Source organism: Heteronotia binoei, chromosome 9, assembly GCF_032191835.1.
Source record: "Heteronotia binoei isolate CCM8104 ecotype False Entrance Well chromosome 9, APGP_CSIRO_Hbin_v1, whole genome shotgun sequence".
NCBI classification, from domain to species: domain Eukaryota; kingdom Metazoa; phylum Chordata; class Lepidosauria; order Squamata; family Gekkonidae; genus Heteronotia; species Heteronotia binoei.
The window spans coordinates 12688758-12705218 of record NC_083231.1 but is presented as its reverse complement, the minus strand read 5'-3'; the positions used below and the strand labels follow the sequence as shown (position 1 = coordinate 12705218).

General features: G+C 45.9%; 1 protein-coding gene across 7 annotated transcripts in view; it reads right to left on the bottom strand.

Annotated features, from left to right (window-relative positions):
- The window catches only part of KCNIP4 (potassium voltage-gated channel interacting protein 4), a 538048-nt gene that overhangs the window by 11167 nt on the left and 510420 nt on the right, over positions 1-16461 (bottom strand). For all 7 annotated transcript variants that reach the window (XM_060246240.1, XM_060246239.1, XM_060246237.1 and 4 more), the window contains exon 4: positions 11883-11953. In XM_060246240.1, the coding sequence (XP_060102223.1) occupies positions 11883-11953 (71 nt within the window). The remainder of the gene's footprint in view (positions 1-11882; positions 11954-16461) is intronic.

The window sequence follows — 16461 nt, the reverse complement described above, 5'->3', positions numbered from 1 at the left end:
ATGAAAGAAGTTCACTGACTAAATATCTGCACAACAGGTTGCTTTTAAAGGCATGGGAAACACAGCCAGTAAAAAGCTGCAAGCCCTTCATAAATATCCTTTTTGGGATAACTGCAGAAAAGCTTGTATGAACTTTATAGAACTTGAAATTAATTCATTAATTGCAGTACAATTCTCTGCTACCTTTCACAGTGATTTCCCAGTGTTTCAGCCAAGGAAAAGTATGAAAAATAGCTTGATTTTCTTGAAACCAAGCAAGCTTGTTTGTAGCTCGAGGCAGGGTTCCAATAGTAGCAGCTGAAGGAAGGGCCTACTAAATGTGTTAGCAAATTTTGAGATACAGCAGCTGCCAGGGCCCAGTGTGGGTGGTACACAGTGATGGCATTCCTGATGGCAATGGCATCAGCACTTCCAACTGCATACACTGGCCAGTGCTGTTGAGGAAGGGGTGTGTAGGTGGTGCAGGCAATTGAACATGGGCATTAGGAGTGCTTGCAAGCTGGAGAAGAACACACAAACAGATAGGTGCATGCAGGTGTGAGGGTGGAAAGAGAGGACCCTGGGAATGTATGAAAAAACTGCAGACCACCCACTTTCCACCCCCATTTTGGCTCAGCATGAGTTTCAGAGAGATTTTTCTAAAAACAAAGTTACTTAAAAAGAGGCAGGTTTGGGGGAGTGCCCTGGAAGTGACATCACAGGAAAAGGTGGTGTTTTGGTTTTGGTGGAGTTTTGGTTCAGTGTGCCCTGGAAGTGACACCACAGGAAATGATAATTTCTGGCTCCACCCCTGAATTTTAATGGGCCACGAAGGAGAATTGTAAAAATAACCACACCACGGGAAAGAAAAGTTTGGGAAACCCTGGTCAGTCGATTCGGGGAAAGCAGAAGCCCAAAGGTGGAGTGACTGCTACTGTGGAATCAGTCTTAGTCTCCTGATTTCTTGATTTCAGTATCCCTTTTGGTTGATGACGGAAGCAAGGAATAGGAAATCTTCAACAATTTCAATTCCTTTTGTCATCAACTTTAAGTTGTGTGATTCCTCACGGTCATTACTTTTGTTTTCTTGATGTTCACAACTGCAATCCTGCTTTGGCACTTTCTGCTTTAACCTTCAACAGTAATCATTTGGGGTTCTTCGTATGCTGTGCCGGTAACGTGATGTCGTTTGCATTTCTCAAACGGTTAATGTTCCTTTCACTAATTTTCACTCCACCTTCATCTAAATCTAATTCAGCTTTCCTTATGATACGTTCTGCGTGCAGATTGAAGAGATAAAGAGTTAAAATACGTCCTTGTCTGATTAATTTAGCCAGCTCTGCCCACTGATTTAGTAATACAGGAAAAGAATTTTCTCTGAAGAGTGGAAAGTGATCAGAAATCCACTGAGATTGCGCAGTGTTAAGTCTCATATCTTACAGCGGGGGTGGGGAACCTCCGTCCCGAGGGCCATATGCGACCCTCGAGGTCACTTGGTGTGGCCCTCGGGGATTGCTGGGCTGAACCGAGCCATGTGGCAGCCTCCCTGGGGCCTGGCTGGCCAGCGAGGATCATGGGGCCCAGCTGTGCTGTGCAGCAGCCTCCCCAGGGCCAGACAGGGATCACAGGGCCCAGATGTGCTGTGCGACAGCCTCCCTGGGGTCTGGCTGGCCAGCCAGAATTGCTGCGGGGCCTGGAAAAGTTACTGTCACAGTTCAGTTTGCACTTGATTATCCCAGAGGGATTAGCTATGTGCTAATATTAGGGGATGTGGTCTAATATGCTACTGAGTTCCTGCTGGGCTTTTTCTTCAAAAAAGCCCTGGACCTGTGCATTTGCCTAGGGTGGCAGGCCAGGTGTGTGTGTGTGTGCGCGCCAGATTAGGCTCTCCCCACATGACTTCAAATAGAAAAACAATTATTTGCATTAATTTTGATGGCCTGAATCATTTTCCCTTGGCGGAGCACTGTTTCTTAAGTTGATAATTTTTTATGGCCCGCGAATGATGTTATAAATATCCATATGGCACTTAGGCAGAAAAAAGGTTCCCCACCCCTATCTTACAGCAAACAGCAGTTAATTACAGAACTCAATTAAAAGATTTCAGCAGCTCTTTTGCACAAATTAAACATGTCCTTTGGGAGCATCTATGAGTACACTTTAATTTCCTGCTGGCCTGTATACCGGTACTGTGTCTTCCTGATGCTGGGAGGAGGCATAGAGATGGAATGTTGCTGGATAAATCTGGAGCAGAGGTCCATCAGAGTATTAACCCATGATGGCAAGGGATCTTGATACACAGCCAGTCAGAAGCCCTGCTTGGCAGGAGCCCCGCCCACATTCTGAAAACACCAAGGAAAGCGCCGGAGGGGGGGGGGGCACCGACACCACATTGGGTTTATGGAAACGACTAAGCGGAGGGTGTGCAGAGGGAGGGCGGGAGGCGATCTGCACCAGCGCTGAAGGGAAGTTTCTGACGGACAATGCAGAGGTGCAAATCAGGGACAAAAAAGTTATTCCTTTTTTAATTAGGTTATTACTTTTTATTACTATTTAATTATAGTTTGGATTTTATGTATATTATTTTAGAATATTATCTGAATTGAATTTATTTATAATGGTCATAGACCAGCAAACAATTCATAAAAGCCCAGTTCATAACCAATAAAAGGTGATATAATTAAAGCTGCAGTACTGCAGTCCGAGCTTCTCTGCTCATGACCTGAGTTTGATCCCAGCGGAAGCTGGGTTCAGGTAGCCGGCTTGAGGTTGACTCAGCCTCCCATTCTTCTGAGTTCGGTAAAATGAGTCCCCAGCTTGCTGGGGGCAAAGTGTAGATGACTGGGGAAGGCATCAAAACGTCTGCTATCAAAACGTTGTGAAAGCAACGTCACCCCAGAGTTGAAAACGACTGGTGCTTGCACAGGGGACAACCTTTACCTTTACCTTTTTAAAATATGATGCCATCGAAAATATACATAAAATAGGAATACAAACTTGAAGACACAGAAGATGTAAATTTAGTGTTAAAACCAAGAATAAGCTAAAAACCCATCTAGACCTCTTTGTTTCTTCCCTAATTCGATAAGCCATCCCGCTGAATTTAGCAACCTTCCTAGTCAACCTCAGTGGTAACATGCGGTCCTTTGGAGCTGGCAATAGGGGTTGCCATGATTGGGCCCCCACTGAGACCCGGAGCCTGGCTGAAGGCTTGTCCGTCTTTGGAGCTGCTGCATGAGCCTTGCATTCCCCGATGGCAGATAGACATGGCAGCACTGAAAGAAGCAGCAGCGGAAGAAACTGGATTTATATCCCGCCTTTCTCAGAGCGGCTCACCATCTCCTTTACCTTCCTCCCCCACAACAGACACCCTGTGAGGTGGGTGGGGCCAAGAGAGCTCTCACAGAGGCTGCCCTTTCAAGGACAACTCCTACGAGAGCTATGGCTGACCCAAGGCCATTCCAGCAGCTGCAGGTGGAGGAGTGGGGAATCAAACCCGGTTCTCCCAGATAAGAGCCTGCGCACTTCACCGCTACACCAAACTGACTCTGTGGACCTGTGCTCTGCTGCCTTCCCAAACCCCTCCCCATAGGAGCAGAAGTCCGGGCACCATTGCAGGGGCTCCTGAGACCGATTGCTGTTGCCTGGGGGATAAGAACAGTAGACAGAGGAGCACCTGCCTTTAGATGTGCCAACAGTATTTGTGCCAAAGGAGCCCACTTGCTCCCTGCTTCCTCCAGTGCAAGGGTGGCCAAGCTGTGGCTCAGGAGCCACGTGTGGCTCTTTCATACATACTGTGTGGCTCCCGAAGCCCCCACTGCCCCATCAGCTGGCTGGAGAAGGCATTTCTCTCTTCAAATCTCTTCTCCAAACCAAGCCAGCCAGCAGCTTGGAGAATGCAAGTTGATTTCTTTCCATCTCTCCCTTCCTCCTCTCTCTCCCCCATCTATTTTCCTCCCTCCCTTCCTTCCAACCAACATCTGACGTTCATATCTTGTGGCTCTCAAACAATCTGACATTTATTCCATGTGGCTCTTTCATTAAGCAAGTTTGGCCGCCCCCGCTCCGGTGTCACTTGAACCATGGAGCTGTTGGGAAAAGGAGCTGCGGTTGAAGGAAGATGACTACAAGCGGAAGCAGGCCACTGTAAGCCACCCCTTGCCGAGGGGTTGTTTGGAAGCAGCACCCTTCAGCCGATACTGGCCCAGGAGTTCATACGCCAGGCAGTTTGGACAGGATATGCCAAAAATGGATGCCAGGAAGGCAGGCCTCACATACCTTTCTAGGCAGAGACCCATCTCCATGTCATGGGAGAAACAGTAAGGCATTATTTCAGGGCAATCACGTCACCCTGCCTCAGGTCCCAATCTTTGGCATAATTGGACTGACCACAGCTGAGTCTCTGAGTGTGTTTTCCCGCATCCAAAGTGCATATCCAAAGCGCTGGATGTCTTGCTCTTCCCCCAGGCCTTGCCTCTTCTGGACAGGTAGCTATAACCCCTCGCTCACCTATATCCCCACTACTCTCTTTACTTCTCAGTTTATCTCGTTTGCGTGTAACCTCTTGTATGCCTTTTGTGCATTAGTACCTTTATTTTCTCTTCAATAATATCCATTTCCATTTCCAATTTGAACTGGTTGTTTCGAGAGTTCTCTCAAAGGGGGAAAATCCCTGTAAATGCTAGTAGGATAGTCTTGCTAGATTGCACCCACTCTCGCAAGCCCTCTGTCTCCTTGCTAATTCTCCCCAATGAAGCAGGAGAATTTGGAGTTTATAGAGAATTCTCCCCAATGAAGCAGGAGTTGTCCTTGAAAGGGCAGCCTCTATGTATTGCCCAATGCATTTGGGGTAATACAACAGGGTTGGAAGAAAGTAACCGTGATTAGGGACCACATTGGGGAGGGACAGTGGCTCAGTGGTAGAGCATCTGCTTGGGAAGCAGAAGGTCCCAGGTTCAATCCCTGGCATCTCCAAAAAAGAGTCCAGGCAAATAGGTGTGAAAAACCTCCGCTTGAGACCCTGGAGAGCCGCTGCCAGTCTGTGTAGACAATACTGACTTTGATGGACCAAAGGTCTGATTCAGTATAAGGCAGCTTCATATGTTCATATGTGATGCAGGAACCCACATCTATGCTGGACCCAGGGGCCTGTTCTGCTTTGCAGCATCCCTGAGATTGCTAACATGCTTTGGAGTTTATAGATCAGTCATGCAAGGGGAAAAGAAGCACTGCAAAGCCCACCCTCTGCCTTCCTATATAAAAGGAAATCTACAATCTTTGGCGTAGTGGTGAAGTGCACGGACTCTTATCTGGGAGAACCAGGTTTGATTCCCTACTCCTCCATTTGCACCTGCTGGAATGGCCTTGGGTCAGCCATAGCTCTCGCTGGAGTTGTCCTTGAAAGGGCAGCTGCTGCTAGAGCTCGCTCAGCCCCACCCACCTCACAGATTGTGACCGGGTGGGATACAAATCCAATATCTTCTTCATTTTCTTACTGAAGTCACTAGTAAAACTAAATCAAATTGCATTTCTTTAAATGGGTTTTGAACTCCTGTAATTTTGAAGCAGTGCTCAAGCAAGCTATTGTCTTCAAGGAGGTGGAAACTATTACCCGGAGGTCTCTTTATTTTCTCTTCCAGAATTCTTTCTTATGGAATTAATGGCCAGGATTCCACAATCCTCAAGGGAGTTTAGATCTGTTTCTGGGCTTATAACCTGTTCTTTCACTGCACCCCAAAAGGCAAATCACTTTTGAAATTCAGTGGACTTTCAAAAGTAATTTATGATCTGACATGAGTGAAAACGGGGGCTTTTTTGTAGCAGGAACTCCTTGGCGTATTATTTGGATGTAGCCTCCTGATGTAGCCAATCCTCCTGGATCATACAACAGGCCCTGTACAAAGACCCCTGTAAGCTCCAGGAGGATTGGCTACATCGGGGGGGGGGCATGGCCTAATATGCAAAGGAGCTCCTGCTACAAAAGAAAAAAAAAGCCCCAGTGAAAACTATCATTCAACAAAATAGGGTACAAATTCCATGTGGTAACCTTTTGCATTCCAGACACTATGGTCTGTCAGGAGTCTTTCCCATGATAAAGTATTTAAAATATGAGAGGGAGAATGGAAAAGAAAAGAGGATTTGCTACCAAATCAACAAATATGAGGGGTCCCCAATTTCAAAGGTTCACTGCTGGGAATGTGGTACCTTTGTGAGTATGATATTTATCAGATGTTTGTTTTCTTAATTGGCACAAGCTACTTGAATACCCAGTTCTCCTATAAAGCAAATTTGCAAAACACAAGAGTCAGCTGTGATTCTTTTATGTATTCGCTTAATTGGCGCATTCTCGTAAACGACTGTGTTTCTTAGACCGGATGGCATCTCTTGGGGGCCTCTGATGTCATTTTCATCAAGTTCAACTGCAACTATTACACTCAATTAAAATCAGACAGGATCCAGTTTTCATTCAAGACTTCTAGTAACAATTCCAACAGAAAGAAAACCCATAATTTTGGGAGACAGTATGGAGGTGGGAGGAGCACATCAGTTATTTGACACCTGAATCGGTCTGCTGAATACAGGGCAGTCCTAGACGTTATCAACATTCAAGTGCGTAGCCAGATGACCAAAAAGGTCAACTATCCATCCAAATGCAGGACGGCTACCTTGCAAGCCCAGAGAAAGAGGCACCAATATATAGAGAACAAACCAGTGCAGACTAAGCACATTTGGTTCCCATTCATTTCAACAGGACTCGGGAGCACGCTTAGTGCTCTCAGCGAAATCAGCACCATGTTAACTTCGGGGGAAGCATCATTTCCATAGTTGCCTTGATTTGGGTTCAGAAATAAAGTGGTAAACTTTGCCCTTTCTTCAACTGAAGGGTGTTCATTTTAGGGCTGCCAAGTTCCCGGGCCGGGTGGGATTCCCCTGCCCAGGAGGTCCCCACCCGCCAGCCCACATTGGGCCGGCAGGAATGGATTCTTCCCCAATGTCGCCAGCACGATGACATCACTCGCAGTGACCTCATCGCGCTGGCGATGTCGTGCGCCAGTAGGAGCTTCCAGGAAAACTCTATGGTTTTCCCGGACGCTGTAGCAATTTGGAAAGGAAACCTCTATGGTGCCTATTGTATCATAGAGTTTTCCTTCCCAAATTGCTAGAGTGTCTGGAAAAACCATAGAGTTTTCCTGGAACCTCCTAGAGTGGCTGGCGTGATGACATCACTTGCGAGTGATGTCATCGCACTGTGTGAGCAGTGTGTGTGTGAAAACAATTCCCTGCCGGAGGCTGCAGGGGACTTGGCAACCCTAGTTCTTTTGTCAACAGAAAGACCAGCATCAAGTGGAAGATGCGTCCATCTTGAAGACTGCAGATTTATACCCCGCCCTTCTCTCTGAATCAGAGTCTCCGAGCAGCTCACAATCTCCTTTATTTTCCTCCCCCACAACAGAAACCCTGTGAGGTGGGTGGGGCTGAGAGAGCTCTGACAGAAGCTGCCCTTTCAAGGACAGATCTGCCAGAGCCATGGCTGACCCAAGACCATTCCAGCAGCTGCAAGTGGAGGAGTGGGGAATCAAACCCGGTTCTCCCAGATAAGAGTCCACACACTTCACCAGTACACCAGACTTGCAACTTCCAGTATATTCAGCACAACTTCTCTAAGATGACGCTGGCATCCATGGCTCAGACCCATGGATGTGGTAACACCGAGCCTGGCCCTGAGATGGTCGCACGGGATCCATTCATCTTACTTGTCACTCGCCAACTGCTGATCCAGAAAAGTTCTGCCATCCTGGTTTCTCCCATATCTCTTTTACTCCATAAAGATCATCTGAAATTTGCAAGCCACTTCAGCTAAGTGGAGGAATGTTTTATTTATTCACTTATTTAATTTTCTTTACATCCTGCTTTTCTCCCCACCAGTGGGGACCCAAAGCGACTTCCAACTTGTTCCCGTCCTCCATTTTATCCTCAAAACTACCCCATGAGGTAGGTTAGGCTGAAAATATGTAACTGGCCCAAAGTCATCCATCCAGCGAACTTCCATGGCAGACTGGAGATTCGAACCCACGTTTCCCAGGTCCTAGTCTGACATTTTAAGCACCGTAACAGTCTTCTGCTGGCTGAACTATACACTGATATTTAACTTTGTCTATAGACTTTTGGTGTGCTAAGCTCTCGATGCTCAGGACAGCAACAGTCCTTACAACAGACCACATCACAGATGGAGACCTGAGGCTGAGAGAGTATGCCTTTCGCAAGGTCATCAACAGAGCAATCAGTGAAGTCAGTGGACTTATGACAGCCAGTTTGGCGTAGTGGTTAAGAGTGGCGGACTCTAATCTGGAGACCTGGGTTTGATTCCCCGCTCCTCCTCCACATGCACCTGCTGGTGTGACCTTGGATCTCTCACAGTTCTCTTAGCGCTCTCTCAGCCCCACCTACACAGGGTGTCTGTTGTAGGAAGGAGATTGTGAGCTGTTCCAAGACTCCTTCAGGTAGTGCAAAGTGGGGTATAGAAACCAACTCTCCTCCTCTTCTGGTGGCACTGCCAGTCACTGTGGCAAAATTTGAACCAGTGACTTTCCAACTCATTCGCTTAGCTACTCCGCTACACCAGTTCCCAGCTTGTAGGAAACTGTAATTGTAATGCATTGCGGCTATCTGCACCGTGTGCTAGAATAATTTTTAATCATATATTTATACACCCTTGGTGGCAGACTACTCTGTAGCGATTTTTTTCCCTCCACTAATTACAATGATTAAATATAATGAGTGTTATAACAGCTAAAAATTAAAGTGTGATTGCTAATGGAGATTATAATGTATTCATGCATTTTGTTAACTTTGTAACTGTAACGCAGAGGAATCTTGAAGGCATTTGGTTAAGAACATTGAACTGGTTTGTGTGTATGCATGCATGTGTGTGTGTGTGTTCATGTGTGTGCCTTACGCTGTTGTGATGGGCTAAGAAAGGGAACACACTCCAGTCTAGGATGTCACACTAATATGGATGAATCTGAAAATAGCTCTTGTTGGTAACAAATATGTTTGTTTTCCTCCATGCCCTTTACTAAAAGCAGATTCTCACTCCTTTTGGGAAGCTTTTGCTCTCCACACAGCATCATTTACAAGCATTGAAATGCCTTTTGAGCTTTGAGAAACAGATGGCACTCTGCTGAATCCCATAGATTTCGTTCCAGGCATGAAAAAAAGGGGAGAGACAAATCCTCAAAATAGCATATGGAAGATTAAAAGGATATATATATTCAGAGTTCATGGTCCCACCATCAGCTTTCTTGCCTGCTTCCGTCACTGTGAGATTAGAAGTAAGGGGGGAGTGATACACTGAAGATACAAATGAGGACTTACGGCCTTCAGTTGGTCTCCAGCTTTCCAAGCCTCCTCAAAGCTCCTCAAAGCTGTCAACTCCCAGACAAAACCAGGAAACTTCCAAGTATAAATTTAGAAATTGACCCCAACTGAAGAGACTTGGTTGTGACAGTTCAAGAAGAAGAAGATATTGGATTTATATCCCGCCCTCCACTCCGAAGAGTCTCAGAGCGGCTCACAATCTCCTTTCCCTTCCTCCCCCACAACAGACACCCTGTGAGGTGGGTGGGGCTGGAGAGGGCTCTCACAGCAGCTGCCCTTTCAAGGACAGAGGCTCAGAGTGGCCTACAATCTCCTTTACCTTCCTCCCCCACAACAGACACCCTGTGAAGTAGATGAAGATATTGGATTTATATCCTGCCCTCCACTCCGAAGAGTCTCAGAGCGGCTCACAATCTCCTTTACCTTCCTCCCCCACCCTGTGAGGTGGGTGGGGCTGGAGAGGGCTCTCCCAGCAGCTGCCCTTTCAAGGACAACCTCTGCCAGAGCTATGGCTGACCCAAGGCCATGCTAGCAGGTGCAAGTGGAGGAGTGGGGAATCAAACCCGGTTCTCCCAGATAAGAGTCCGCACACATAACCACTACACCAAACTGGCTCTCCAGTTCAGCAGAGGAAGAAGACATGAAGATAAACCAATTTCACCTCAGTTGTTTCCAGTGTGTTTAACACCCATTTGACTAGCCTGTCAGTATGATACAGTTGTGTCATCTGAGGTAAATAAACAGGGATGTAACCACAGCAGATTTATATCAGGTCTCTAGGAAGGTTTATTCAGAATTACATTCTAGTGATATCAGAAGGGCACCACACAACCCGGAAGGGCTTTTGTTGGCCTTCCAGTTCAGTCTTAAAGTTAAATGCTTTAACTGAAAGATGATTATTTCTGTGAGGAATTGTTCTGTTTCTTTGAGGGGGTTTGAGCACCGATGCTCAACAAGAATTACGCTCCAAGGCTTGATTACACAATCAGTCATTAAGAGGGTACCAGATTCTTGACATTGCTTCAGCCTTGGAATGGTATTATGGGATGGAGGCGTTAATTGGAAGATGGAGGAAGGTGAAAGCGAGAAACCAGTGCCACTTAAAGAACAATCCCCACCTCTTTTCCTTGCTCTTTCTCCCCGCATCAGAGTGCAATCAACACGATTTTGTTTTTAAAATGTGCTCAAAGTGCACATACTTTAAAAATACATCTCAAAAACACCACATCCAAAAGAAACTCTTACTTCAGAGACGGGCCAAAACTATTTTTCTGTGGAATACCAAAACCCTGAAATAAAGCAGAATTTTGATCCTATTTCTGCTGGTGCTCCCTGTTTGAAAGCACTGTTACATTGCTTTCCGCTTCAGATGTTTTTGGATCTATTGGGTGCAGAAAACAGAGTCATACTTCCCCCAAGTTTAAGGCTGTCAACTCCAGCTTGGAAAATCCCTGGAGAATCAGGGGTGGAACCCTGGGGGGGAAGGTTTGGGGAGGGGAGAGACCTCAACATGGTATAATACTATAGTGCTCTCTATCTGAAGCAGAGGAACAGATTGCTATTATCTGCAGAACATAAGAGAAGCCATGTTGGATCAGGCCAATAGCCCATCCATTCCTTTTATCAGTTTTAACCTGACTGCTCAGCAATTTCATTGAGTGCCCATAAGTTCTTGTATTGTGAGAAAGGGAGAAAAGTACTTCTTTCTCTACCTTCTCTATCCCAAGCTGCAATTGTGGGAGATCTCTAGGCCCTACCTAGAAGAAGAAGAAGAAGATGAAGATATTGGATTTATATCCCGCCCTCCACTCTGAAGAGTCTCAGAGCGGCTCACAATCTCCTTTACCTTCCTCCCCCACAACAGACACCCTGTGAGGTGGGTGGGGCTGGAGAGGGCTCTCACAGCAGCTGCCCTTTCAAGGACAACCTCTGCCAGAGCTCTGGCTGACCCAAGGCCATGCCAGCAGGTGCAAGTGGAGGAGTGGGGAATCAGACCCGGTTCTCCCAGATAAGAGTCCGCACACTTAACCACTACACCAAACTGGCTCTCCCTAGAAGTTGGCACTCCTAACACAATTCCTGTCTCTGGAGTATGGGATTCAAAACATCCTCAGTTCAATCATGCCTCAATACACAAACTGGCTTGTTCAAGGTTCAAATGTGTATCATGTATTTGGACACTTTGCATTGCAGAGGAAATAATATTGGTCCGTGTCACAAAATTCCCTTGGGAGGAAGGAGAGGATAAAAATCTGACAAATAGATTGATCAAAAAAATCTGACAAATAGATTGATAAAAAAAAATGTGCTATAGAGTCTGATCCAGCCAAAGCAAAGCATTTATATGCCCCATTGCTTTAAAAGAAAGAATGATGAACATGTGTTTAATTTAAAGGATTTTTAACCTCAGGCTGAATTCGAAACATAACAGCAATTATTACTCCTATACTGGCCTGCATTAAGCGCTTATCATCAAAATCATAACTTTGGACCAACGGTGACTAGAAAAAGAGAGCTGCCCTTACCTCAAAACTCACACATCCGTTGTGATCTGTGTCGAACGCGTTGAACAGAAAATGTGCATATGTTGTGGAATCTGGAATGTAACGAAGATTGTGAACTATTAGCTGTGTTTTAACATTCCACAGAAGAAAACAGAGACACTTCTGTACTTGTTACTCTCCTTTTCCTATAACAAGGATCTTTGCTTTGCATCTCTCCTTCCCCAAATTTACCCATCACGGAAGTCTTCTTTCCACCTGCTGTTTTCATCACTTGGTAACTGGTTTCAGTAGCAGGATGCATTAATCAACAGGGGTGTGCTTAACAAAATCACTGAGGTATATACACAGAAATGGCTGGTTCAGGTTGGTACAGTGATTTCCAAGAACGGTGACACAAATCCAGGTTTGTTGGTGTAATAAAAACCCCTTCCCCAACACTTTTAAAAAAATGTTTGGATGTTTACGAGGAAACCAGCTCATCTTTTTCTTTAATTCCACTGATTCTTGGCAATGGGATGTCTCCCTCCAATCAGATCCTTGCAAGGGAGGAGCACAGAACACTCCCAGCCAATCACCTTTGCAGACAATATGCAGAGAACTGGTGTGCTCCCTCACTTGATCCTTAGTGTGTGTGGGGAGGCAACTCTTTTGTTCCTTTGAACACTATAAAGAACTGAGGCTTCTTGTTTGAGTGTTTAAGCAGAAACTGAAAATAAAGCCTCCTCAAAGTTTTAAAAGACCATATTGAGTACAATAAACACCTGTTGGCAACGAAAAATCTGGAGTTAGTGTGATTACGAAGTTACCTCAGTTTTATTTTCAGTTCACATATACCCTACTCCTGATTCCACCTAATCTTTTTTTCCTCTAAGTTAAATAAAACATTTTTATTTTGAACTTTCAAAAGTGTCTCATGTGCCATTTCAGAAGCTGAATATAAGAAGGCGATTTTGTCTTTTTCCTCAGTTCCCTGGGCTGGGCCAGCATCAAAATAGATATATTAAAGCATCTGGGTGGGGCAGCCATAGAAGAGCAAGAGGAGGAGGAGAAAGACAGAGAGAGAGAGAGAGAGAGAGAGGGACTGCTCAGCAAGAAAAAAGAAAAAAAGGGAAAGTTCTGCACATGAGGGAGGAAAGAGGGTGATCACCACAGTAAGCTTTCAGGCCTTCAGAAACTTCATTTGCAACCGCAGTTGCAATGGAAACAGCTGGTATAAGAAGAAGATATTGGATTTATATCCCGCCCTCCACTTTGAAGAGTCTCAGAGCACAACAGACACCCCCACAACAGACACCCTGTGAGGTGGGTGGGGCTGGAGAGGGCTCTCACAGCAGCTGCCCTTTCAAGGACAACACCTGCCAGAGCTATGGCTGACTCGAGGCCATGCTAGCAGGTGCAAGTGGAGGAGTGGGGAATCAAACCCGGTTCTCCCAGATAAGAGTCCGCGCACTTAACCACTACACCAAACTGGCTCTCCAGTTTGTAACCAGTTTACACAGAAATGGTTATTGTGCTAGTGAAATCTAAGAGACTGAGAAGTCCTCACTTTTAAAAGGACTGCGCCGAATCCTCCTCCTCAGGAATTATATATACATGCAGAATAATGGAAATGCACTTTAGGAAGCTTCAAGAAGGCCCAAAGTTGCGCACATGCAGGCATTCCAGTCTAACTGCAAAGGCTAAACATTATACACACCCCTGTCAGCACCCAGACGTGAACAAGGGGTATATGAGGTCTCAGGTACGCATGCCAGCCAGATAGGGCTGTTTCCTTTTTTGCAACCACCGTCCATGACCAGAACAGAGATATTGGTCTTCCGTATGGAATAATCATATGGGATTCAGAAAAAGCAAAGGGGGGTATGTTCTCTCCGCACGGTGCCCCCAGTGTAGGACCTTAAAATTTATTATAGTTTTTATACCTGTGAGAGTTAAATATGTGACCAGCTGCCTGTGGCATCTTCATTCGTTTTTTGGTGGTATGTGTCCCATCAAAATCCTTCTATCTCCAGGTTATTCGTCTTCTCAACACCCCATTTTGAATAAAGGATCAACATTTTAAATACTACTTTACATAGAGAATGATTCAGATGTGGAATTCACTGCCAGAGGATGGCCACAAGAATAAACAGCTCTAAAGGGGTATTGGATAAATGCGGGGAAGATAAGCCTATCACAGGCTACTAGCCACGGTGATGGAGGGGAACCTCCACATTTATAGGCACTAAAGCAGGGGTGTCAAACTCATTTGTTATGAGGGCCTGATATGACATAAATGAGACTTTGTTGGGCTGAGCCATGTGTGTACCTATTTAAGATTAGGTAGCAGAGACATAAACTTTTTAAAGGACACAGACAAACACAACAAAGGATTTTTTTAAAAAAAAAGTTAAAATAAAACATGCCTAAAACATTAGCATGTGTTGGTCTTAAAGGTGCTTTCTTTGTATCTCTCCCACGGGATCCAGGGAACTAGGAAGCTCTGGCTCTTTCCCTCCCTCTCCAGGAGACCAGGAAGGGGAGGAGCCTCAACCAATGGAGAAAATTGAGGTTTCACTCTGTAGCTCCTGTGTGACTGAGCAAGCCTTGCAAAGCGAGTTGAGATGCAGAAGGAAGTGAGGGAGAAAGAGAGAAGGAAGCAGACAAGAGCCAGTAGCTCAGGGGCCTGATAGGAGCCTTCCGAGAGCCTGATTCAGCCCCTGGACCACATGTTTGACACCCCTGAACTAAAGCCTCTGAATCCCAGAGCCAGGAGGCAACATCCTCTGTGCCCTGTTGTTGTCCATCCAGAGGAACTGGTTGGCCTCTGTGTGAGACAGGATGCTGGACTAGATGGCCCTTCACTGGTCTGATCCAGCAGGGCTCTTCTTCTGTTTTTAATACAAGTGACAGAATTTGTGTAGCAATTTTGCATACATTTCAGATTATTCTTGTGGTTTGCTGTCATTGGCCAGTAAACCATTCCAAGGCAGTGAAGACCATCGCAATCAGATATAAAAGGAAGGGTGATGCTCTTAAGCTTTTAATTGCAGCTACTTAATGTAGATAGATCCAGGTGGGCAGTTTACACTGGGAATAAAACATCGGTGCTCTTAAAAGTGGTACTGGACTCTGACTTTGTTCTTCAGCCACTTAATGTGTTAGCTCTGCCACTAAGTCTGAAAGTCTGAGACATAAATCAGTACAGAGAGAGTTTTCTAATGAAATATGGCTTGTCTTCAACACTCAACCATTCTAACTTTTACAATGCATTAACTTCTGATAGATGGCAAGAGCAGGGCAAAGCAGGTGACCGCCTAGGGCGCCAGCCTTCTGGGGGCACCGAATTGGGTGTCCCCCAGTTGACTCGATGACGTTATCAGTGCGGAGGGAGGGGGGATGCCATATGTTAGCCGTGCCTAGGGTGCCAGACAGTCTAGGGTTGGCCCTGGGCAAGAGAAAACATCATGCACTGCACACACTGTCTTGCCGACTCAGACCACACAATCGAAATGATCCAGCAGCTCAGTTTTCATTAGCGTAGCCACAGAGGCCACATATTTAAGTGGACCAGGCCAGAGGATTAAATGCAGAGCACCTACATGGTTACAATGAACAGAAACGTGTTACAAGAAATACGGAGCTGTTCCCTAAAATGGTTTCCACGCACACACCCCTCTCCCGATGATTTATCTCCCTCTGCATTATGGGTAGAGGTCTAGAATTGGAAGGGATCTTCTAAGCCAGATGGCTCTTACAGAGACGGGAAAACTCAGCAGACTTGGGGTTCACCCCCAACTGAACTGCTCTCACCCTAGGGTTGCCAATCTCCTCATTTCCAACATCCTGACCCAAGACATAAATTAATTTAATTGAGTCTAACCATTTGCATTCATTGCGTAAATCTAGGGAGTTGCTAAGTAGGATAGGTGCTGAAGAATCGTGGAACATGAAGGTGAATGGTAAGCTTGCAAGTCCCCAGGTCTGGGCAGGGGATCCCCAGGTTTTTCAGACTCCTCCCCACCGCCAGCCAGCGGGCCAGTGGGGGGAGGCCTTACCCCAACAGCCACCATGTACCTTTAAACCTTAGCAGGCTTAGAAGAGGCTTGCAACTGTTTGTGTTTCTGAATGTGTGTGCGCCTTTAAATCTGGCAAGAGGAAACCTGCAGGGTGGTGGGGTGAGCAGACAGAGCAATGTGGCTCTCAGTCCCTGTTTGTTTGGAGGAAAACTGCACCCCCTAGGCTGTTTTTTCTCCTGAAGAAGTTGTTTGAAATACAGCAGATGGTTATATTCAACAATGTGAGTAAATTGCCCCAGTGAGATCACAAAAGTGTATGCTTGCTAACTCCTTATTTTTGCTGCTTTGTGAAAGAGTGTGTGTGTTCACTTTCATTCAGTGGAAGTGTAGCTGCTGGGGGACAAGAAAATGAAGACTATTCAGGGGACATGCACTGCTGTATTTTTATTTATTTTAGGGAATGGGGAAATCTCCTGGCTCCACCCCCCCCCAAAGTCTCTCAGCTCCACTCCCAAAGTCCCCAGGTATTTTCTGAGTTGGACCTGGCAACCCTAGTGAATGACCACCACTGATTATCTTAAGTCGCCCTTCTAAGAGAACCT